The sequence below is a fragment of the Drosophila teissieri genome, chromosome 3R, assembly GCF_016746235.2.
Source record: "Drosophila teissieri strain GT53w chromosome 3R, Prin_Dtei_1.1, whole genome shotgun sequence".
Classification (NCBI taxonomy): Eukaryota; Metazoa; Arthropoda; class Insecta; order Diptera; family Drosophilidae; genus Drosophila; species Drosophila teissieri.
The window spans coordinates 23,587,117-23,609,877 of record NC_053032.1 but is presented as its reverse complement, the minus strand read 5'-3'; the positions used below and the strand labels follow the sequence as shown (position 1 = coordinate 23,609,877).

The window sequence follows — 22,761 nt, the reverse complement described above, 5'->3', positions numbered from 1 at the left end:
CACACTGTTTCACTGTTTATTGTACAAGTATACTTGTGTATACCGCAGTGTATTTTGCATTCAACGACTAACGTCGCAACATTCTAGTGCTAAAGGCCGCCACATTCAATTACAAGTATTATGCCCAGGCAGGCAGCGATCCGGAGCGATGCAGCCGGACGCAACTTACCCAAAATGGTTTCGTTTGTATAATCCAATCCCCCCCGCCCGACAACCTAACAAACAACCTACTATAACAACAATCGCGTAACCTATGGAAAACAAAAGCAAAAGTATGAGTCCTCGTCTATTTCACACTCTAGTACTCTGTTCAATGTTGTAATGAATTCAACGTATATTTACGACTATATATATATATGTACTTGTAATAATGCGATCCAGTACGACATCGGCTGTTTTCAACCCTAAAAAAAACACGAGTCATAAGAAGTCTATAACGTAATATCGTAAAATTAAAGTGTAATTGACCTCACGAAGGAAATTAGAAAAGACAAATGGGGTAAATTAATAATGCATTCAAAGCATAAATTGCAAAAATAAGCGAACAAAAAAATCATTTAAAAAAGAGATAAAAAATTAAACAAAAAAAATAAAATTTAACAAAATGAACACAATGACGAAGCACTTGTAACAAAATAGCACTGTTTTATTAAAAGAAAAATTGAAATACATACTAGCAATAAATATGAAATTCGGGATGTGTTTTTACTTGAGTGAAATGCATGTTAGTTTCTTATTTAGATATCTTTATGGTTGGTGTTACAATCTAAGGAATTTATATCTCTACTTTCAGTTGCACACCATATTGCACTTAATGTAGTTCATATTGCACTTAATTTAGTTATATCGCAGTGCGCAACTCTTTCCCAAAGGAGCACAGGTGGCTCCCGTGCCCCTGCCACGTCGCTCCTCCTCCTGGAGCCTCAGCTGGAGCAGCTTCTGCCTCAAGGCATAGGGTGTGGTGCTGCTGTTCCTCGTCACTTCCTGTTGCCTGCTCTCATTGGCGCGATCCTTGTTCCACTTGTCCGAGTTACCGCAACTTATTTTATCATAGGCCCGCTGCAGACGCAGCTCATCCTGGCGTCCATCACTGAAGCATTCGCCGACGTTCATCAGGCGGAAGTGCTGCAGGGCCTGCAGTTGCTGCAGCTCATCAGTGGCCTGCTGGTTGGGGTACTGAACTGGGCGTGGCGATGGCGTCGAGTTGCCACTGTAAACCTGACCCTGACCTTGGCTCCTCTGGCGACTGGCGACGCATGCGCTCTGCTCATAAAGCCGCCGATTGTCCGTGTATCCATCATGGTGATTCGTGTTTGAGCTGTCAATACCGCCTGTTCGTTTCCAGCCCCATCGCAAAACCTTGGCCCTGCTTTGCTGGCGCTGCTGGGAGGAGCTGCAGCTGCAGCTGGAGCAGTGACTCACCGTGGTGGCTGTGGAGTTGCGGCGACTGAAGTCATTGACCAGCTCGGTGCTGGAGTGTCCTAGGCCAAATCTGGGCGGGGTCTTTAGGCTTGGACGCTTTATAAACTGGGTGGGTCGCAGGCTTTGTCTAGAAGATGAGGTCACCGACCTGAGATAGCCACGTGGATGCTGATCTCGCTCTGGATGCTGGGCAAGATGTTGCTGCTGCCGCTCACTTCCTGATCTCAATACGCCGCAGTAGCATTTGTGCATTTTGGGATTTATTGCGTCTAGTTTTCCCGATGATTCCAGTGATGATTATTTCTCTTACTGATTATTCTATTCCCCAAAAGTGATTGCGTGCCCGATGAATGTTAAGAGGCTACTGCCGACAACCGGTTTCCACACTTATGGCCTGGTACTTTATCACCAATCATCATACCATACGGGCATATACCGTTAGCCGGCTTAGCAAAGCACTCGCATATCGTTTGTTTATATTTGAACAACAATTGCAACAGTTTCCATAGACACATGCCGAGGTCCTTGGGCTGTTTATTTTTGGCCAAACACTTGCTAGCAGACTCATGTCCACACGCACACATGTGCATGCCTGAGCGCAGTTGGACAAAAGAATGTGCTGGCCAAACGAAAGACTTAGGCAACAAACTTGAATTCGGCCCCATGAAGTCAAGTGAAGAATTACAATCAAAGAATAGTGTTGTTAACGCTCAAAAGAGATGAGAATCTATGGGAAACTGTGGAAAAACAGAATGGAATCGAAGGAGCGAGAACAAAAGTCATTGTAATTTTTAAAGTTATTACATATGTATGTATGGTTAACATACAATAACTCCATTTTGCTTGGCTTCATAAAGTACACACTTAACCCCAAAAAAACGTTATAAACGTTTTAAAATGAATGAAAATTAAAAACCTAAATATATTAATACACTTTTGCAAATTAGATTCCATCTTTGACTTAATCTTAAAGTTTTAAGATTTACATTTACCAGTTTTAATGATGCCTGTTTATCCAAACTATGCATTTAATTTAGCGGTAGCAACCCACAAGATTAGCCAATTCGGTTAACCCAAAATTAGTTTACCCATTTGTGCAAGAAGTCGACTGTTGATTTCAGCACACAAATGTTGCCAAATATTGACCCAATAAAAACTAGTTCCTGTGCACTTGTAGAATGTACTCTAAGTCCGCTCAAGTGCCCGGATTTAGTTGATCGATTTGACTTCCTCGAAGAGAGCGAAGCGTGAATATTGGATAAGTAATACCCCATATTAAGACCCTAAATTACGATGACAACCAGGTGGGGTTCAATGAACCGGATCGCGGGGGAAAATGAAATCGAAAGGGCAACACAGGGTTGCTGGGTGGCTCGGTCATTGGTCGCCGTCGTCGTCACTTGGCTTCCACTTCCAGTGGTCATTGGTGGTGGTGGTGGTGGTGGTTGGTTGTCTTGGCCTGGCCAAAAGCGGCGAGCCGGAAAGCAAAAGTGGTTCGCTCACTGGCTGGCTTAATGGGCCAAAGCTCGGTGCGATTGAAAATCGATGGGTTTTCGACTCGCAAAAGCTCTCCGATGTCCGACGACCGACGTTCAGAAAGCCAACTGAAGCTCGGTATAAAAAGACGATCGGCGGACGCATCCCGTGTACACAGTGATAAGTCTCCGGCCAGAACCACCTGTCACCTGAACCGATACGGCAGTCGCGCGCGCGTGGAAACATCTCTTCTTGTGCCGAGTGTCAATTGAAGTTTGGAAGTGGCTCTTGGTCAACCGATTTCGTACATCCGATCCGATTTCGTACATCCCCCGGACGAAATATGTCAAAATACACGCTACTAATGCTGCTGCTAATCGCTGCGGTTGCGCAGGAACTTACTGAAACGGCGGCGCAAGATTTGCGTAAGTACTGCACCAAAAAAATAAAAATAAAAATCTAATAAATTAGGCTCATCCAGCAACAACTATTGCGGCGAGTCAAGAGTGCAAAAAACCTATAGATCGTATTTGCTTTGGCGCTATGCTTCGGCTACATCTATTTGCTTGGCACCACATTTATGGTTAAAACGTGATCGATATGGCTTATGGCTCTTTAATTTCGACTTTTCGTTTCGATTTGGGAACTCGGGTTTTGGCCCACAGACCTGAAGGTCGATCTCTGTAAGATTCTCTAGTGCCGCTTATAATTGCTTGCAAATTTGGAGTCTCATTACAGCAAGTACAGTAAAAATCAGTAGGGAGTACCACCATATTAGCGAAATGTATGCTCATTTCAACGGTTTTTAAGATTTATATATAATTTAAAACTTCTTGGGCATGGGTTTTAACTTGTTTTGTTTCAAAATAAATCTAGGCTAGTGAAGCTATATTTTAAATCCAAGCAAGGAATCAAGCAAGTCAGGTATGAACAATTACAATTAGCCTGGGAATCACCAAAATAAATTAAACAAAAATATGTTTTATGAAGTGATTAAAAGTGCTATCAGCTAATTCCAAGATAATAGTTGTGGCACTTAAAAAACGAGAATAATTAAGGCGAGATACTAAAACAAACGACCGTAAGACTTTATGCGCTTCATTTGCGTGCTGCTAAGTGGTCAAGATCAATTAAGATCGGTTTTTGGCGGCATTAGAGGTTTCCAGCCACCGAAGTCCACTGTACACGGGTGTTATGCAATTGAAGCCATCGTCTGCAAACAGGTTGCTCTTGGCCAGGCCAGTTTGACGGTCCAGACCACAGAGCGCAGAGCACAGTCCACTGATCCACATTCACACTTACACTTCCGCTTGTGACACAAATCTACGACTATCGCAGAGAAGGACATATGTAACCGCACGGCCATTGATGTGTGTGTTAATTAATTCGCACATTCCACGCCGTAGCGCGGAATTTTTTCGGAATTTTTCTCCCTGTGTAGCTGATTAATGAAACCGTTGGCATAGGTCATGTGTGCCTTTGTCTGCTCAATGTATTCATGATAAATGGCCCCTCAACTTGACATTGAGCCACTAAAATATGCTAGCTCACTTCTTTTTCTCATGTATATCCATATTTTTTTTTTTTGTCGCCGACACTTTTGTTTTGTTTACAAACAAGTTTTTGTGGCCAACGAACTCTGGCCAATGGATGCTGGCCCAATTGCAGGCGGCTATATTTATTATTTTGGCAGTGGCACTTCCGCAATCCGCGAGATTTCAATGTCATGACCAAGCGACTTAACCGATTTTTATCTCGACTCTTTAGCCGAAGGCTTTCCCAAGTGCAAACGGGACGCGAACTTCGACAAATGTCTGGTGGATGCCGTCAATGTGGCGATACAGCAGCTGAAAGCGGGTGAGTAATCACAGCGATTTGGTCGCTGGCAGACCGGCAGTTATCCCTCTTCAATTGTATGCCAGGCAATAAGGAATTCGGCATCCCGCCCCTCGAGCCGCTGACCGTGAAGAAACTCGTTATAGACGCCGGCAATGCGCCAATAAATCTGCGCCAGGCCTTGAAGAATGTGAAGGTGCACGACATGATCTCCACCAGCAAGATCCAGCGGTACAGGTGGGTTATCAGAATTCAGTATATACCCAATTTTCATATATGCCATTACTATGCTATTACTTAATATTTCTATGTTTGGGAACCTAGAGTTTGGAACTGACCTTCTTTTCGAATGTATAATGTTTTCAGAACCGATCTGGACAAGCACCTGATTATCTGTGATAGCCGAACGGACCGCATCGAGATGATTGGCGACTACGAGATGTCCGGCCGCATCCTCCTGCTGCCCATCACTGGACATGGCAAGGCCAATGTCACGCTGATCAACACCAAGATCGAGCACCGCCTGATCGGCGAACCCTTCGAGAAGGATGGTGTCAAGTACATGCGACTGAAGGACTACCGCGTGGCTTTCGATCCCAAGAGGGTGTACATGAACTTCGAGAACCTCTTCAACGACAAAACCCTATCGGATGGCATGAATCGATTCCTTAACGAAAACTGGGAGACGGTGTTCAACGAGCTGAAGGTGGGATATGCCAAGAGTTTCGGCATCATTTTCAGGGAGCTGTCGAACAAACTGTTCGAGAAAGTGCCCTTCGATAATATATTTTTAAGTTAAGTGCTACGAGCTTTCAATTGCGTACCTATTAGGTGTAATGCTTAATTTATGTTACTACATAGTTAATAAAGGACTTAAATGATATAAATCTGCTGTATTTATTGTGATGGGCCCTTTGGCAGCTAGTCATCAGCTTAGTCACACACGAAATATATATATTTAACATATATTAACAGCGTTTTAGTTGGTTTGTTTAAGGGTTCAACCTTTCACACCTCTTAATTATTCGCCACCTTTTTTATTGCTTGTAAACAAGATTATTCAAAATATTTGCTGCCTATTAAAGGGAAAAACAGTTTGCTTTTCGGAAAACAGAGCGGTCAAGGTTGCAATGACTTTTTTTATGTAAGTGCAAGCTTTGGGTATACAAATATATATTATACATTCAATATGTTTTTGTATACAACAGTGGTTGATTTTTAGAGAAAACCAATTTTTGTATGTTCATTTTTAAAAAATGTAAAAAGATTAAAACGAAAAATATTTGTAAATTTGTAAATTTCTTCTTCTTTCTTTATTCAAAAAGCCGTTTCAAATTTAGTGTGACCATTAGCAGAAATGAAAGCATTTCCGACCATAGCGCTTTGGTATTCTCAACGAAAGTGTGGCTGTGCCCACTGCAGTGCCAGCTTTATTTGTTGGTCAATTTGTTTAAAACAATTTAGAAACCGTGCGAAGAACGCCACCGCCGGAACCCACATAGACGATACAGTCTGCCTGGATGGCAGAGAAATCGCTGGCGATGGAGGGCACCGTGCCGGAGGCCAAGTACCAGAAACTGGCCACAGAATACTCAAAGGTAGGATTCCGCCCCAAATCGGCAGCAACAGTTAACGCCCATTAATCCAATTAATCCCCGAAATAAACACCAATTAGCTGAGGGCCCAAGCGACGGTGCTGAAGAAGGCGGTGCTGGAGGAGCAGTCCAAGGAGGCCAGCCTGCGGGAGCAGCTGCAGCAGTACGCCACCTCGTTGCGGCGTACGGAGCAGGAGGTGGACTCCCTGGGCTTTCGCAACAAGCAGCTGGAGTCCCGGGTGTCCCAGCTGCAACAGGAAATCTCGGTGCACGAGCAGCCCAAGAAGAAGGACAAGGATTCCGGCGGCAGGCGGGGATTACAGAACAATAGCCGCCCAGAAGCCGAACCACCATCGGATGCCGCTCAAGAAGCGCTCATCTTTGAGGAACTGCAGAAGAAAATCATGGAGAATGCGCAGCTGACGTCATTGGTAAGGCACAGGGGATGAAACCCAAAAAATTGGTTATGACTTATGCGTCGAGTGACTATGCACAGATTGACGACAAGCAAAGGGATTTGCTGCTGCACACGGAGCGCATTGCATCGCTGGAACAAAAGCTGGAGAAGCGCATCGGCGATCAGAACGAGCTGGAGAAGCGACTCAGGAAGGAGGTGGAAACGCTGCAGCACAGGAACAGCGAGCTGGAAACTAAGCTTGTCGATGCGGCCAGCATGGTAAGACTAGGATCTCTTTTGAAATCATTACCTAACTTACGTGTTTTCAGCTTGGCAGCGAGGATGCACTGAGCGCCACCGGCAGCGATAATACTCCTCTCCACAATCTCCAGCAGCAGTCGAATAGCAACCAACTCACTTCCGAGGATCGCATCGCGCTGCTCGAGAAGGAGGCGGCGCATTGGAGGGCTCAATTTGAAGTGGCCAAGTTGCACCAAGCATTTGTCTCGAACCCCAGCAAGGATCTCAGCACGTGCAGCTGCAGCACGGCGGCGGCGGGCGTCACCGTTCGACCGGCAGAGCCGGAGACGAAAGGCAGTCAGCGGGCGCGAGACTCACTGCAGGATCCAGCCGAGCCGCCCTCCAAGGAGCAACTCATCTACAGTGTGTTCAGCAAGAAGTTCGAGGATCTGATGCGACTGAAAGTGCAAGCGGAGTCGAAGCTGCGATCTTACGAGCTGGAGGTGCAGCATCTGCAAAACTGCCTGGAGAACGCGACGCACGAACTGAAGGCCAAGGACGATCAGTTGGCCAGTTTGGGGGGAGCCCTGCAAATGCTCGAAGAGGAGTTGGTGAGTTGTCCCTGCAGTTTTCTGCTTTTAGAACCAAGTAACATCTTGTATTTCCTTAGACCACGACGCGTATTAACTACGAGGAGCAAATTAGCGTGCTGACAGAGCAGGTCATTAGTTTAAGTGACCAGCTGGCCGCATGCAAGTGAGCATGGACAGCGGAGCGCATCCCGCCCAGCTGCTTTACTGTATATTGTTGTAAAATAACTAACTGGGAACGCCCGCTCCCCTCCTGTTTTGTTATTGTCCACCCTCGACGTGTATATAACTGAACATTCTATATGTATTAAATAATTCTCTAAAGTTTAAAGTTTACAATTTGATTGAGAATGAGGAGCCGCAGGAGCAGCCCTGTTCCGCCAGCGGATTAGCCACCATCCGAAAGCCGGCGCGTATTAGTTCGCTATGGTAGTCTACGGTGGCACCACTGCAGTACTCCAGCGAGACGGTATCGATCACCACCTTTGCCTCACCCTCGCCAAACTGCCGGTCATCCTCGTTCAGCTGCTTGTCCAAATCGAATTTGTACTGAAAGCCGGAGCATCCGCCGCCCTCGACGGTCACTCGCAGGAAGGATCCGTCCACGCAGATCTCGCGGAGTCGCTTCAAGCAGCTCTCGCTCACCTGGACACTCAGGTCGGGATTGGCGGATGTGGAAGCGGTGGCATGCCGCATTAGGATTAGATTTCTGTGAAAGATCAAACACTAATGGTGGAGTTTGTCACGCATGTTTCCTAGCTTATTTCACCTTTGGAATCCGGTTCTGGCCACCTGCCGCAGTAGGAACGCCATAATTTCACGATTTCACAGCCAAATAATGTTATTTCAATAATTCTATTTACTATCTCGTAATCCAAACAAATTCAGCTGTTTTCGCTCGATAGCAAGTGGCGATAGTTGTACCGATTAATCGATATATCCTAATTGGGCTATCAAGGTTTGTGTCTGTGCTGTTTTGGTAATGTTATGGTTTTTATATTTTTTGTATCTTACAGAACACATTTGTTAAGTTATTTCACTTGAAAACAACACCGAACTTTTCAATACATTATATTTTCTTAAAAGCACCTCGCATAATTAGTAGAATCCCACGAGCATGCAACTTGCTGGTATATTTAAGGGAATGTCATTTTTAGTACATTAAGTTATTCATCTACAGTCACACTGCCGCTTGGGAGGAATTTTTGAAGACGTTGGTTGTTTGATTTTACGCTCAAACTAGTTTCGATTTCTACGGCGTAAATGCTGCCCCATATACGAACATATTTCAGATATTGATAGAGCAGATGGCTCTGCAGGTAACCATAAATGGAAAGTTCGGGGCCAACTTGAGGAGGCCCATCGGACCACTGGACGATCCAGAGCAAGTGCGCAAAGATCTCGAGAGTGAGCGTCGCATAACCCGTTTGAAGCAGGTAACTTGGCCCTTGGGTTCCGAACTCATTGCGCAGTAATTGTAAGACTAACCATGACCCAATTTTGACACCCAGGTGCGTGAGAAGTCCAACCACCTGGCACGCCAGATACGCGAGGAGGTGGCTGCCGAAAAGCGGCGTCAAATCGACAAATTGGAGCAGGTCAAGCAAAAGGAGCTGAATGCGTGGCGTGAGCATGTTTTGGTCAAAAAACACCAGGACTACCGTTCGGCCATTTTCCAGGTGGGCGCCGCCCATCGCGCCGCACAGGAGGAAAACGAACGCATCGAGCAGCAGAAGCAAGAGAGAATCGAGAAAATCCAAAGGTGTCGCAAGCAGGCCATGAAAAGATCGGGAAAAGCTAGCGTGGAGTTGCGCGCCACAAACGCAATGAATCTGAATGCGGAAGGACGTGCCTCGGCGGGCACACAAACGACCGTTGTGGAGGACAAAGAAAATCGACTGGAGAGCGGTTGCAACAAACCCTGCTGCAAGGGCAAACGCAAAAGGACAACCAGCTGTGGATGTGCCAGCACCGATGATGAGGACGAGAAGGAGGATGACGCATCCTCCGAAGACGACTCATCCATCCTGCTCAGCGAGAGTCCCATCAGCAATCGGCGTCTCGAGAAGACTCCCCCCGTAATTCTAGACGTGGAAATCGAGGAAACCATTTCCGAAACCCACAAGAATCCTGAAGGTATGGATATAAATGATAGGTTCATGCAAACCAACCGCAAATTCAGCCATGTCGTGAGACCCAGTGATGACGAACCCCAACGTCGGCCGCGATTTACTCAGATCAGCGATTTGGTAAGGAAAACCACTACTACCTTGCGAACTGGGCCAACTCAGCAAAGGGAAGCAGATCGTACTCCATCAGTATCTGCGCCGCCCAGTCCCACCAAATCTTTGCCAAGATCGCCAAGGAAATCTGTAGAGCGTGAGGGACCCGTTCCTGCTCCAGCACCCAGAAAATCACCCACTAAAACTGCCAAAGGATCCCCCAAGAAAAGCGCGACAGCACCACGTAATCAGCCGACAGTCAAGAGACCGGGCTTAAAAATAAATCCAGCTCCTGCCAAGGTAATAGATGCGGGATTACAAAGAGGTCAGAAGGCCAAAACTCCAGCTACGCTGCGCAAAGTAACAGCTATACACGAGCCAGCAGAGGAACCTCCCCGAATCCTTCCACAGATTCCGGAACAGACTATGCCACCCATGCCAAATCCACCATTGACCCATTGTTATCCCATGCCGCAGAATCAGCCATACATGCATCCGTATTCTCAACACCCGATGCAACCATATGCGATGCCATACTCAATGCCATTTCCCATGCAAGCCCAGTTTCCACAACCTCATCCGATGTATGCACCGCAGCAAATGATGCCGAACCAGCCAGCCGTGCACGTTCCCGCTGTTACTGCTCCACCGAGCACTGCTACGCACTCCACTGTATCCACCACCACATATACCATGTCCACGCGACAGGACCCAAAGACGACTCAATCGGGGCGTGTTCAGTTCTACGACCATAGCAATAAATACCATAGAACGTACGATGCTCCGACACAGTCGGTGCAGTGCAATGAGAAGGATGCCAGCCAAATGACCGCCATGGATCATGCTCGCATCGAGAACCAACTGAGGGAACTGCGGGAACAGGAGCTGGACAAACTTAGGTAATGGGCAAACACACTAAATTTATGTTAATAAATACTAATAACTCACTCTAATAGGAAAATCAGTAACGATCGTGGTCAAAAGGCTCTTGAGCGCGAGCAAGTGCGAAGGGATTGTGCCGAATTAACGGAAAAGCTGGATGCCCTAACCCAACAGCAACCGCAGCTCTTGCCAACCGATGTAAGGGAATCAAATATCTTTTCCCTATAAATAATAAAACTTATTTTTCCAACAGGCTAACATTATACCCAGCCATCGGTTCGCGGATGCGGCTGCCAGGCGAGAGCAGAAGATGAACGAGGCAATGGAAGAAATGCTGCTTCGTCCTGCCATCATCACTTGCCCGGAAGTGCGCACCAAACCAACGCCTCCAAACTCGTCGCGTAGCAAATCGAAAGCTCCGATGGCCGTCAATTTGGGTGAACCTCCTGTTCAAATGGGCCGCGATAATCTTGGCAGCACGGAGAGCTGCTGCTCCATACTCCTCGACTATGTCGATGATCAAAGCAAACAGCTCAAGTCGGACCTGAAGGCCGAGCAGTCAAACTCACTGAAATCGATGAGGCTAAAAAGTTTGCTTGAGCGCATTGAAAAAATTCGAGTCCAGCTGTTGGAGGAACTGAAGGCGGGCGAAACAGCTGGATCAAAAGAGGACAATGCACAGGAATTGAATAATATACGTCAGGAGCGAGCAGATATTCTATCCGAGAGAACGAGGACCTTGAACGAACGTGAATCTGATTTGCAACAGAAGGAGGCTATTCTCGAGCAGCGGCTAAGAAAATTCTACAAAGAGACAAAAAGCGCAAAATCCAGTGACAGTGATCAGCCAAAGTCAACCGCTAAAGAAGACGGGCCAGTAGAGATCATCATTAAAGTGAGGAGCGACGGTACTGTAAAGCAATATGTACCGAGAGCCAAGTCGAAAGCCAAAGCAAAGCCGTCAGCTATTGACAATGAAAAGGATGTGCCCCTGGGCTCAACTGAGAGCACACCAAGAGACGATGCAGCAAAGCAGACGGCACAGGATTCCGGAAAGCGGCCAATGCCACAGGATCAGCGTCAGATATCCATAGATTCCAACTCCACCGCCTATCGCAGTCTGCCGCCAGTAAGCTATAAAAACTTGAACTCAGGAATTCCTTCTGCTCCGGTGGCCCCCGCTTCTGCTCCATTACATCCCATGGTTGTTCAATACATAAATCGTCTGCTGGGAATGACCCGCCAAAATATAGATGATATGGGGGTCAGTTCCTCTTATGTGGCCACACCCTCAACGTCAGTGATCAACTCATCGAGAAACGTAACGCCCTGTGCCGAGCCTGAAGCAGGAAGAGCTGAAAGGGATCAGGATGAAGAGACGGTGATGAACGAGCAGCGCGTGGAGCGGGTTCAATCCTTTATTGCCGACAATCGCAGCTTAATCGATGATTTGGAAGCGTCAATACGTTGCCAGCAGCAGCTGCAAAGGGAGCAACAGTCGCAGGATGAGGAGAGAAGTCTGCGCGTTTTAGATCAAATATGGAACAAGCGCTTGGCCAAGAATCTAGAAGATTGTCAGCAAACCAACAAAGAGAGAGAGCACAAAGTGGAAAGGATTCCACAGGGAGATAGGAAAAATGTGTCAGCTCAAAAAGAAAACGGCAGAGTTCCGGCTTCTCAAGAAAGAGAGCGACAGCAGCAATCAAAGGGTGCAGTGCAACAAAAAAGAGATCAAAAGACCACGAAACAAGGTCATGGAGGGGTATCCTTAAGCTTGCCTGCCGATAAAAGCACAAACCGCGTTGTGCCCGAAAAATCGAAATGCCAATCTACCAGCGACGAGTCCTCTGCTCGAAACATGGAACGCTATGCGCAGCTCACGGAGAATTGCACCCAGCGGATCGCCGAACTGACGGAGCTAATCACGAAAGTGCGCGAGGAGAAGCAGCGACTGGTGGAGGTCACCCTCACATCGAACAGCGATGGCGAGCGCCAATCCACTGAATACTTTGAGCTCCCAACGGGACAACAGCGCACCAGATGCCGAACACTGTCCGATCGCAGCGATTCTCAAACGCCTTCAACCTCGGAAGCCTTGCCGCTGCAGAAGCACAAGCCAACAGCAGCCAGCAGGGATAGTGGCATCGCGGACTCGCGTCCCATAACGGCCCAGGGGCAGGTGTGTGTCGATGTGGAACCCATCTCGCTCGGCTCCTCCACGCAGAACAATACAGCACGCGGCCGAATGAAGGCTCCTCCGGCCACGATTCGGCGGTATAGTCCTCAACTGAACGCCGAGGATCTGGCGCACGAGCTGTCGACCATCACCGAAGTGGAAACGCCGGGACAATCAAATATTGTCGCCGCCACACCTTTGCACAAGTCGTTCCCCAGTTTTGATCAGTATGCCAGAGAATTGCAGTTGGATCTGTCGCGGTTGGATGCTGATCAGAGCCAACGGCTGCAGGGTGAATTTAATGAGTTGATCCACGCGATCAACCAGCGCACTCAAGGAACTGACTACCGTGAGTTTCCTAGCATTAATGCGTATCTTCATAACATGACTAGCACCCACATCCACCTGGAGATAGGTCAGGATGCCGATCAGGCCACTCTGTCGCCGGGTGAACTGTTGCGACAGCTGCGTGTGGTCAATGCTAATATCCAAGAATTTCCCAAACGCAAGGAATACTTTGAAAGACTTATGGCCAAGCAACCAGCCGATCAGAGAGACCTAATAGACAGTGACCGATTAGAGAATGATTCTTCGGATTCATTCAATATAGAGGAAGAGCTTCGCCAGCGGAATATTCTGAAGAACTCTTTCCGTCGAGGCAATGCCACTGACACCACATTGACGGGTCCAGAGGTAGCTAGTAGTACGCGGCGGGAGAGCGTCGCCCCAGTAACCAACGATCAACCGAACGAGAGTGGCATAGATCCGCTATCCGGCAGCAACTTTTCCAGCGACGGGGATCAGAGAGGGCAGTGCTGGCATGCCACAATGCATCAGCGGCAACAGCAGGTGGATGAGCTGTGCAGCAGCACAACAGCCTCGTCGCCAGAACGACGGCCGCGAAAGTCGCGGCTACGTGGAGGCAGCGATCGCAGTTACAGGTCCAAGGACGATTCAACAGTGCAGGATGCAAGTCAGATAGGAAGATCGTTAAATTTGAGGGAATTCCTAACGCGCGAGCTTCTCAAACATCGAGTGCACAACGGCGACACCACTGAGAGTTCAGATGAGTCGCTAAGGGGACACTTTTTGAAGTCTGTCCTGCACTCGCTCTCCCCCAGCAACAATACGCAAACAGCAGGAGTGGGAGTAAGCCATGCCACCGGAGCGACCAACGACAGACAGAAGACATCCACACCAGTGGGATCATTCCTCTCCATACCAGAGAAAGCTGGGTCCGTGAACAGCACCGGTTCGCAGCTGTTCTCCGGGGAAAGTCGCATCTCGCTGGTAAACTATCCAGATGGAACTCCACCCATTCCTTATGAACAACAAAGCAAACTTAGTACAAATCAAACTCGCCAATCCTCAGGTCAAATAGGATCAGGTGTCAAGACGTCGCATCGAAAGTCGCCTCGAAAATGATCGTCGAACTTTTACACAATTCGTTTGTTTAGGTTTTAAATTGTTTTATCCATTTTATGACAATTATTTATATTTTAATAAACTTTGCAATTATGTGTCCAAAAATGACTATCAAAAACGATTGTATCAAATTTGCTCAATGTGTTAAATTTTAAATTTTATTACCAATTTTTGTGAATCTTATTTATATTTTAATAAACTCGACGAATATTTATTACATTTCTATCTAGAGTTTCAAGTACAATAGTTCGATTTTATGAATATTTACTTGCAATAATGTACACAATATATATACAGTATATATTTGATGAACTAACTAGTATAACTAGTTCTAGTCTGGAACCAGAATGTAAGTATCTTTGTCATGTTGTAAGTAAACATCCGTTTCACTGGCGGTCCACAATAAGTTGATGGACAAATATTACAGTGTAGTCCCAGGTGGAGATTACATCTAAGTACAATACGTATAAGGCAGCACACATCTAGACTTTTCGTTAACAAACTTAACTAAACTAAGAAAATGAAACATTGATAACATAATATGTGTATGTGCACAAAAAAATCATTTTGGTACGGCTTTTGTTTTGGGCAGGACCCCTTTTCCATTGGGCGCCCAAGAATTGCAACCTTGAGCCATTGTAAGCACCAGATTTGGATAAATGCGATTTCCGATGGATATGTTGGGCCACCGTTTCTCACTCCTGGTGCTCATCTTCATTCACATCACGGTCTCGCTCATCCCGCTCCCTCTGCATCCTTTTGTGACTGTCACTGGCCGTCTTCTTCAGTGCTTCCGCTTCGGCGCCAGTGGCCTCGACCATTTGTCGGAGATGTCCTTGCGACTTCTTGAGCAGCAAATACGGCACATCGAATTCCACCGCAACACCAGCATCCATTACTATAATCCGATCCGAATCCATGACTGTGTGCAATCGATGAGCAACGGTGAGAACTGTGCACTGCTTGAACTTGTTGCGGATGGTGCGCTGGATCAGGGCATCGGTTCTGAGAGAATATATGTATTAGAAGATTGTTCTGTACAAATAGGAACTGCCGTTCTAGAACTCACTGTGGATCCACATTGGCCGTGGCCTCATCCAGCACCAGCACCTTGTTGTTTCGCAGAATCGCCCTTGCCAGACAGAGCAACTGACGCTGGCCCACGCTGAAATTGCCGCCCCTTTCCGTGACCAGGTAGTCCAGGCCGGGAATGGCTCCTCGCAGCTCCACATCCTCCAGAGCGCTCCACAGCTCGGCATCCGTATACCGCTCGAAGGGGTCCAGATTGTATCGGATGGTGGCCGAAAACAGTACCGGATCCTGGGGTATAATCGAAATGCGGGTGCGCAGAATTTCCAATGAAATCGTTCCCGTCTCTATGCCATCGATAAGAATCTCTCCCTCGATGTGCGCCAGCCGGAAAAGAGCTCCAATTAGCGAGGACTTTCCAGCACCCGTACGTCCCACAATGCCAACCTTCCAGCCTGCCTCAATGGTTAGATTCAGGTTCTTAAGCACCGGCGATCCATTTGGATCGTAACGACAGTTCATGTTGCGGAACTCCACCTGACCACGGGTGGGCCACTGCTTCGGTGGCGACTTCTCGCTCAGCGCTGGCTCCTGCTCCAGTTCGGTGTATTGCAGGACGCGTTCCACGCTGGTCATCTGCTGCAAGGACTCGGCCACCTGGCGCACTCCATATTGCACCATTCCGGTTAAGATCATGGCCTGGGCAATGGCCAAGCCTACGTTACCGCTATAAGTAGCTAAAGGGAGAAAGTATACCAATCAGTTCTGTTCTATTTAATTACTTAATTCTTATAGAACTCACTTTCACTGGAGATAATGAAGCTGAAGGTGACAGTGGTAAGGAAGACGCAACTGACGCAGTCCAGCCACAAGCCTAGTGCCGTATTCGCTGCCATGGTCAGTTGCCACACGCTACTGTGCACATCCTGCAGCAAATCAAACTCCTTGGCCACCACATCCTGCAACTGGCGGGATCGAATGATGGCCAGACCAGTAAGGGAAGCACTGAGATGTGAGAATACCGGACTGCGGCATATTCCCTCCAATCGCTTGAGATCCTGCGAAGGCCTCAGGTACAACTTCAAGATAAGCACATCCACAACGGCCACCACCAGCATGGCGGCCACCAAAACCGGATTCAGTATACCAATCACAATCAGAATTCCAAACATCACCAGGGCGATCTGTATAAAATCCATCATGGCTCGCGGTAACAGCTCATCAATGGCGCCCATATCCTTGGAGAAGCGATTCAAAATCCTTCCAGAGGGAGTGGTGTCAAAGAATCTCATGGTAGCGTGCAGGATGCAGGCAAACATGCGATCGTGCAGCACCTTAGAGGCATGCATGCAAATCTTGAAGAACAGGAAGCCCCGGAACGTAGTCATGATCACCACGGCGATGATCAGAGCACCGTATATGTACATGCACTCGAAGGTGGTGAAGCTGGTGACCTCCCCCTGCGACCGCTGATGCTCCTGCTGGGTCCAGATGTTGGCAAAGAAATCAGAACTGCTGCACACCACCTGGGACATCACCATCACAAAGACCATGAAGCTGAAGCTCAGGAGAGTGCTGCCCGCATGGAAGTACTCGTACCAGACGCGGGGTGATATGCCGCCCGATGCCTGGGCCTCGGCCAGAGCATCCTCATCGACATTATCTTCAAATTGGGTGCTGTCCAACTGAAACGGAAAAAGCATTGCTTATATTAAGAGGACACAATATGTTGGGACATTGCAAACCCACCGACTTGCTGCCATGTACCGAGCTGCTCTGTTTTCTCAACTGCTGATACCCATCTTTTACACCATCGATGAAGGGTATGTCCTCGTCGTCACTGTCCAGTGAGTTGGAACTTAACAGGGATGATTGGTTGCGACTGTTTTCCGCCTCCTCCTCCTTGGGTCGCTCAAGGAGCTTTGCGAAGTCCAGATCACTGTTGACCAGCTCCTGGTAGGTGCCTTGCCTCAAAATTCTTCCTTGGTCGACAATCACAATAACATCGGCCTCGGACAGAAAGTGCACCTGGTGGGTCACTAGAATGCGAGTCGCCTTCAGCTGAGCCAGCCGTCCTCTGGGTCCAATGACCTCATCGAAGAGATGCCTGCCCACGTGCGCATCTACAGCACTTAGCGGATCGTCCATCAAATAAATCTGGGCAGGCTTGTAGACAGCTCGAGCCAAGCTGATGCGTGCTCTCTGGCCTCCGGATAAGGACGCTCCGCGCTCGCCCACAAGTGTTTTGTCTCCATTTGGCAGCTGTTGGAAATCCGTGCTGAGGGCACAGCACCGTGTTACCTCCTGGTAGCGCTTCCTATCAAACTCCTCACCGAAAAGGATGTTATTTCGCACCGACCCCGTAAAGAGCCATGGCTCCTGGGCTGCATAGGAGAGGTCCCCCTGGATATATACTCCTCCATCGATAACGGGCAGTTCACCCAGGAGTAACTGGAGGATAGAGCTCTTTCCGGCTCCCACCGGTCCAATCACAGCGCACAGTTGGCCCTTCTCAATCTGCAGATTAATACCTTGCAACGTTCTCTGTGGCTTCTCATTATCCCAGCTGGCATTGATATCCTTGATGGTCACTGCTCTGGAGTCTCCCCCTTCCTGATCTCGCTTATGGGTAAGTCCTTGAGTGCGCTCCTCACGTCCCTCGAGCAAAAGGAAGTCCTGAATCCGACGCAACGAAACCAAAGCTTCCGCCCCAAAGCTTACAGCTAGCGGATACCAAATGGCAGCCACCAGTTGCAGGATGTTGTAGTAACTGGCAGCTGAGAATACAAAGTCAGCGGTTATGTTTTGGCCCATTAAAGCAGCCGCTGCCAGGGTGATGTACAAGGTGGATCGCTCTGTGAACACCATGGTGCTGAGGTAGAAGCCACGCAGGTAAGATGCATATCGGATCTGCTTGATTTCGCTCCGACGAGCTTCGGCCACCACCGCCTGGAACGGTTTCTCCCAGGCGTACATCTTGATAACCTGAATGCCCTGCACCAGCTCGTTCATGATGCCCACTCTCGCGTCCGTTCGCTCCGCAATTCGCATCCGCAGCACAGAGGTTACCTTGCTCAAGGCCGTCTGCACGGGCACCGTTTTTAGTAGCAGTCCAACTACTCCCACAATCGCTGGGATGCCAATGTTCAGCCAAATCAGGTAGCACGTGAGCACCGCCTGCAACGGCATAATCCAGATCCAGTGCACGAATATGAAGCCATAGTCCAAACGGTTCACGTCATTCGAGAGCAGGTTGATTAGGTAACCAGCTGGCGTCTGACCAGCCGTTTTCATCGAGAGCCGCAGCGTTTTCCGATAGATCAGCGAGCAGCAGGCTATTCGCATCCGGGCGCCCATCAGGCGCTGGCGAAGATCGACGTGGTGCAGCAGGAAGCAGCAGAACAGCGTCGAGAGAACCAGCAGGGCGCCCAGACTGTACATATCGTTCCACATGTTGTCGACGGTCTGGTCCAAGAGGCTTCGAACAGCGGTTGCATTGTGGTCCACTTCCTCTACTGGCGGATGTATCGGCTCCCTTAGGGGACCCCCTTTGTCCAGTGAATTGGGGGAAGAGGCTAAAATATGCATATACATGATTCATTTGTATATTTCAATCAAGAATGATATTCCATTGTTTAAAGCCTACCATCCCCCGGAGATCCGCCAGAAGCGGCGACAGCCTGACTCAGCACATTTCCTATTGCCCGTGCAGTTCGATTCAAGGAATCGGATATCGAAACATCATTCAAATTGATATTTCTTACTTCCGGCACAGAAGTCTTTTGGAACTGAATCAACAGCTGCGCAAGAACAGCTGGAATCAAGGTTCTGAAAAGGAGATATTTTTTAAATTACACATGACGCATTTAATTCAATCTCCAACTCACTTGATTACTATGTAGATTAAGCAAATGAGGCCATTGATGATCGTGGGACCTAGAAAACAACGGAACAGTGCGTTTCTGAGACGAGGCTTCTGTTTCTTGCGGTGGGATCGCTCCAGTTCCTTAAACCACTGCCTGAAAGATAATCACAATTAACAAATGTTTATGACACTTTGTAACAAGTCGCAGTTCCTTAGTGTTTATTGTCAGTTGAAAAGGATGTTAAATCTGAGTACTTACTCTTCCAAACGGTCACCCAACTGTTCGGATTGATCTTCCTTGAGACATTGCGTAAGGTCATCCGTATTCAGGCCTCTGCGTGATCCTCGATAAAGTAAGGGTATCGCCCAGGCAAATATTAGTTGTGAAATAATATTTGCATGCTGTCGCGGGTTTTTCCGCGTTGGCTTGGCACTACTATCCATGCTATCATATGGATGGATAGCTCTCGTCTAGATCAGAAAATCCGTCTGCCTGCAATCGCAAATGAGCTCATGTTAAATAATTAAAGGCTTAAAGATATAATGCATCAGTCAGCTATACTCGCCATTAACATTGGTTCAATTACAACTTTTAATTAAGTGTAGAATGTGAATCACAATTAAATTTAGAAATTGATGAAAACATTTACAAAAACATATATAATGCCGTTTAAAATGATTTCAATCTATGACTTTTAAATAACCAATGTATACTATATTCGCCTGCATTCCCATGTCTTTATCATGTTTGTATGTAGTATAAAACTAGTTGATTGCTCGAAGACTAGTCTAGCAATAGCTACTTTCTTATCAGCAAAGACCTTGACCAATAAAAGGTTGCTGTTTTATGCATAAAAACAAAAGTACTACTGTGTATCTATCTTTCTATCTACTAAATGACAATATAGTATAGTAATATACTTTTCCAATAGACTCATAAACTATAGTCTTTTCGTGTCTGATAAGGTCTACGTGTGACTAGAAGCGAAGCTAGCTTTTAATGGATGAAAAAGTTGAGACTTAGATTTCGTAGGCCTCATCTATTTAGATAAATTTTATGAATTAACTGGGGTTTCATGGGGAATATCAGGATGCGTGTATAGAAGTTCACTCAGCATAGACTAGACGAGGGTCAGTCACACGATATCGGTCGTTAGCCCAATGCCTATAATAGCTACATATTTGCTATGTCTGTAACTGATAGCATGTGACACGGGGAGCGTAAATCAAAACGCATTTTGAGCCGTACTCGACTCGTACTTGCACATCTTCGTATGACAATAATCATAATGTTTATTAATTGGCAAGCAAAAGTCCAGAGACCTTCTCAGATAAGCGAGACCGGTATTTGGACACGTACATATGTATTTCTGTTTATAACTACGGATGTTTTTTCATTGAGGCTTTGAGCCAGGCGAAATTATTTTGACCCAGTTGCTCAAAGCGGAAATTTCACTTTTCAAATTAAAACTTTTCGAGTTAACTTCACATGCTTGCAGTTGTTGTGGAGTTATTGACCGGGAAATTTTCATGCCCCACAGTTGCTCATTGTGAAATAACATTAAAGCACATTCATAGTTAAGTTCCAACGCCCTTTAAATGCCGCTCCCCTTTTCGAATTAATAGATCTAAATTGTCTGGGCGCAGGCCTTTAATAAAATGTGACGACGCCAATGAATTTACGTAAACAGATAGAAAAACGTGCTGTATATCTTCCCACTTCGATTAAAGCAATTAAAACTACTTATATACAATGCTTTCATTATTTTAAAGTTATCTTTATATAAAGATGTTCATATCAGCTAGAAATTGCCTTCATTTTTATCAGTCCGTTATCTTTTCTGTGGCTTAAATTGAAGTGTAATTATTTTAGGCACATGTGGAATTTTAATGTTGTTTCAATTGCTTAAAGCGAGTTTTTTAAGCAACAACTGTGACAATCAATTCGAAGTTTTAGGTTTCCATAAATATTTCCAACGAAATCTAATTTATGAACGCGCTAAATAAACACAGACAGTCCCATAGCGAACAGATTGTAAACCAGTGATTAATTTATTTTTACCTGTATCGCCAAGTCAGTTACAGTGAAACATTGAATGGTGGAACTCACTAATTAGAATTTCGGCCTACAGCAGAGGTAGAAAACCGCGCAGCAGACAGAATATACAAATATTTGGATAAACTTGAATTCATTTCTCTCAGGCTAACAAAGGGTGGTCCACGTTATTGAACTCCCACTGTACATATCTACATGTGTATTTTATACACGAGCACTGGGCCAATCGGCATGCGACCCCACGGGCAAACAAGTGGTTGTTTGGTGGAAAACCGGCATTCCAATCGCTTCCAGAGCCGCCTTGCACATGGAAAGTATTCCACACTTGGCACACAATAGTAGAAACTAAATTTAATAACGGTTAACGACGTAAAGGCGACGGAGAATTACAGCAGACGGCGACATAACAGCACATTGAGCACCCAGGCGGCCATCGAAAACAAAGAAGCAAAAGCGCACACAATCATGCAAATCGGCTGTACACATGTACATACGCCACTTATTACGCGAATATAGCCACTTCCAAATTTTACCATTCACCGTTAGATTTAATCACTCGAATGACACTTACTTGTGCTATCAGAGCATTAAAAGGTTCCGACTACCGTGCTCTATTATTGTACCACTCGAATTGATCGCAATGGAGCAGCACGTGCAGAAATAGTATGCACACAAGTGCAAAACGCCGACTCACGCACACTCACACACACGGACCAACGAATGCGCGCCCCTATGCGACAAACACGACCGCCTCCTTCAACAGTTCGGCACCGAATGAAATGCGTGTATCTAAATCTGAGTAAGAGAGGGGGAGAGATATGATATGGAGCGAGCAAAAGCTTCTTATATGTAAAAAACACTAAAGCTTTTGACATGTTATGTATAAGCGTGTAAAATATATAATTGTTAGAGAAAGTGATTTGATTTGATTAAATATAATTAAAATATGATTAAATTATGTAATGCTTACTAAAATATTTCATTAAATTATAATTATACTTTTAATGTGTATTGTGAAGCACTTAAGTAATTGCCAATCAGTACAGCTGCGCAACATTTGATGTCCTTAACCACACCCCCCACCACCCCCTGTCAACTTGTGTAAACACGCACCGCAACAGTTGTTCTATTTTGGCGCCAAAAATAGCTGAGAACGTAAACAACAAAGCTCGCTCTTTCACTCAATTGTGCTCTCGAAAACCTTGTTACAGGATGTAGGTCAACCACTGCGTATGAGTGATATTGCACAGGCAATAGAATTTCGCTTTCAGTTACCGCACATTCAGTTGTGCGACTCGCGTACAACGGGACACTCAGCACGGCTGATGCGAAAATCCAGGCGGATGTTTTTCCTAAAGCCTGTGGAGGAAATTCGCGCGCGACTTTTCCGAATCAATACAGAAACTTGAGTGCCGGGCCGCCAAATAAAAAAAAAACGCAATAAAAGAAAGGATACTTTACTAGAAAGGGGCCGCACAAGTGAATTTTATTTTTGGTAACCCATTGACATTGTTTGCCAAAAAGGCAAGTGACTCTCAAACTGGACAAAG

The 22,761-nt window shown here is 46.5% G+C and overlaps 6 protein-coding genes across 7 annotated transcripts; 3 read left to right on the top strand and 3 right to left on the bottom strand.

Annotated features, from left to right (window-relative positions):
• Nucleotides 1-837: 837 nt before the first annotated feature.
• Nucleotides 838-1,674, bottom strand: LOC122619082. Its single transcript, XM_043795791.1, has one exon. The coding sequence runs from the start codon at nt 1,672-1,674 to the stop codon at nt 838-840; it is 837 nt and encodes a 278-aa protein (XP_043651726.1).
• A 1,409-nt stretch (nt 1,675-3,083) lies between these two features.
• On the top strand, nt 3,084-5,617 carry LOC122619083 (protein takeout). The gene is made up of 4 exons (XM_043795792.1): nt 3,084-3,323; nt 4,666-4,755; nt 4,821-4,971; nt 5,101-5,617. Exons 1-4 carry the CDS (start codon nt 3,242-3,244, stop codon nt 5,531-5,533), a joined length of 756 nt encoding a protein of 251 aa, XP_043651727.1. The 5' UTR covers nt 3,084-3,241; the 3' UTR covers nt 5,534-5,617.
• Nucleotides 5,618-5,987: 370 nt separating this feature from the next.
• Nucleotides 5,988-7,887, top strand: LOC122620509 (protein phosphatase 1 regulatory subunit 21). Its single transcript, XM_043798003.1, has 5 exons — nt 5,988-6,332; nt 6,410-6,760; nt 6,826-7,005; nt 7,056-7,577; nt 7,637-7,887. The coding sequence occupies exons 1-5, from the start codon at nt 6,255-6,257 to the stop codon at nt 7,724-7,726; spliced, it is 1,221 nt and encodes a 406-aa protein (XP_043653938.1). The 5' UTR covers nt 5,988-6,254; the 3' UTR covers nt 7,727-7,887.
• On the bottom strand, nt 7,843-8,466 carry LOC122620510 (iron-sulfur cluster assembly 2 homolog, mitochondrial). The gene is made up of 2 exons (XM_043798004.1): nt 8,326-8,466; nt 7,843-8,265 (listed from the first exon to the last, which is right to left on the bottom strand). Exons 1-2 carry the CDS (start codon nt 8,367-8,369, stop codon nt 7,890-7,892), a joined length of 420 nt encoding a protein of 139 aa, XP_043653939.1. The 5' UTR covers nt 8,370-8,466; the 3' UTR covers nt 7,843-7,889.
• Nucleotides 8,467-8,743: 277 nt separating this feature from the next.
• On the top strand, nt 8,744-14,397 carry LOC122622480. 2 transcript variants are annotated; one of them, XM_043800931.1, is made up of 5 exons: nt 8,744-8,992; nt 9,068-10,677; nt 10,735-10,858; nt 10,914-13,185; nt 13,252-14,397. In XM_043800931.1, exons 1-5 carry the CDS (start codon nt 8,864-8,866, stop codon nt 14,259-14,261), a joined length of 5,145 nt encoding a protein of 1,714 aa, XP_043656866.1. In that variant the 5' UTR covers nt 8,744-8,863; the 3' UTR covers nt 14,262-14,397. The 2 variants fall into 2 exon arrangements, with proteins under 2 accessions (XP_043656866.1, XP_043656865.1); XM_043800930.1 differs by having other exon boundaries at nt 10,914-14,397.
• On the bottom strand, nt 14,393-21,975 carry LOC122622481 (ATP-binding cassette sub-family C member 4). The gene is made up of 8 exons (XM_043800933.1): nt 21,783-21,975; nt 19,415-19,648; nt 19,178-19,309; nt 18,937-19,118; nt 17,040-18,865; nt 16,093-16,975; nt 15,331-16,027; nt 14,393-15,266 (listed from the first exon to the last, which is right to left on the bottom strand). Exons 2-8 carry the CDS (start codon nt 19,597-19,599, stop codon nt 14,957-14,959), a joined length of 4,215 nt encoding a protein of 1,404 aa, XP_043656868.1. The 5' UTR covers nt 19,600-19,648; nt 21,783-21,975; the 3' UTR covers nt 14,393-14,956.
• Between the last annotated feature and the right edge of the window lie 786 nt (nt 21,976-22,761).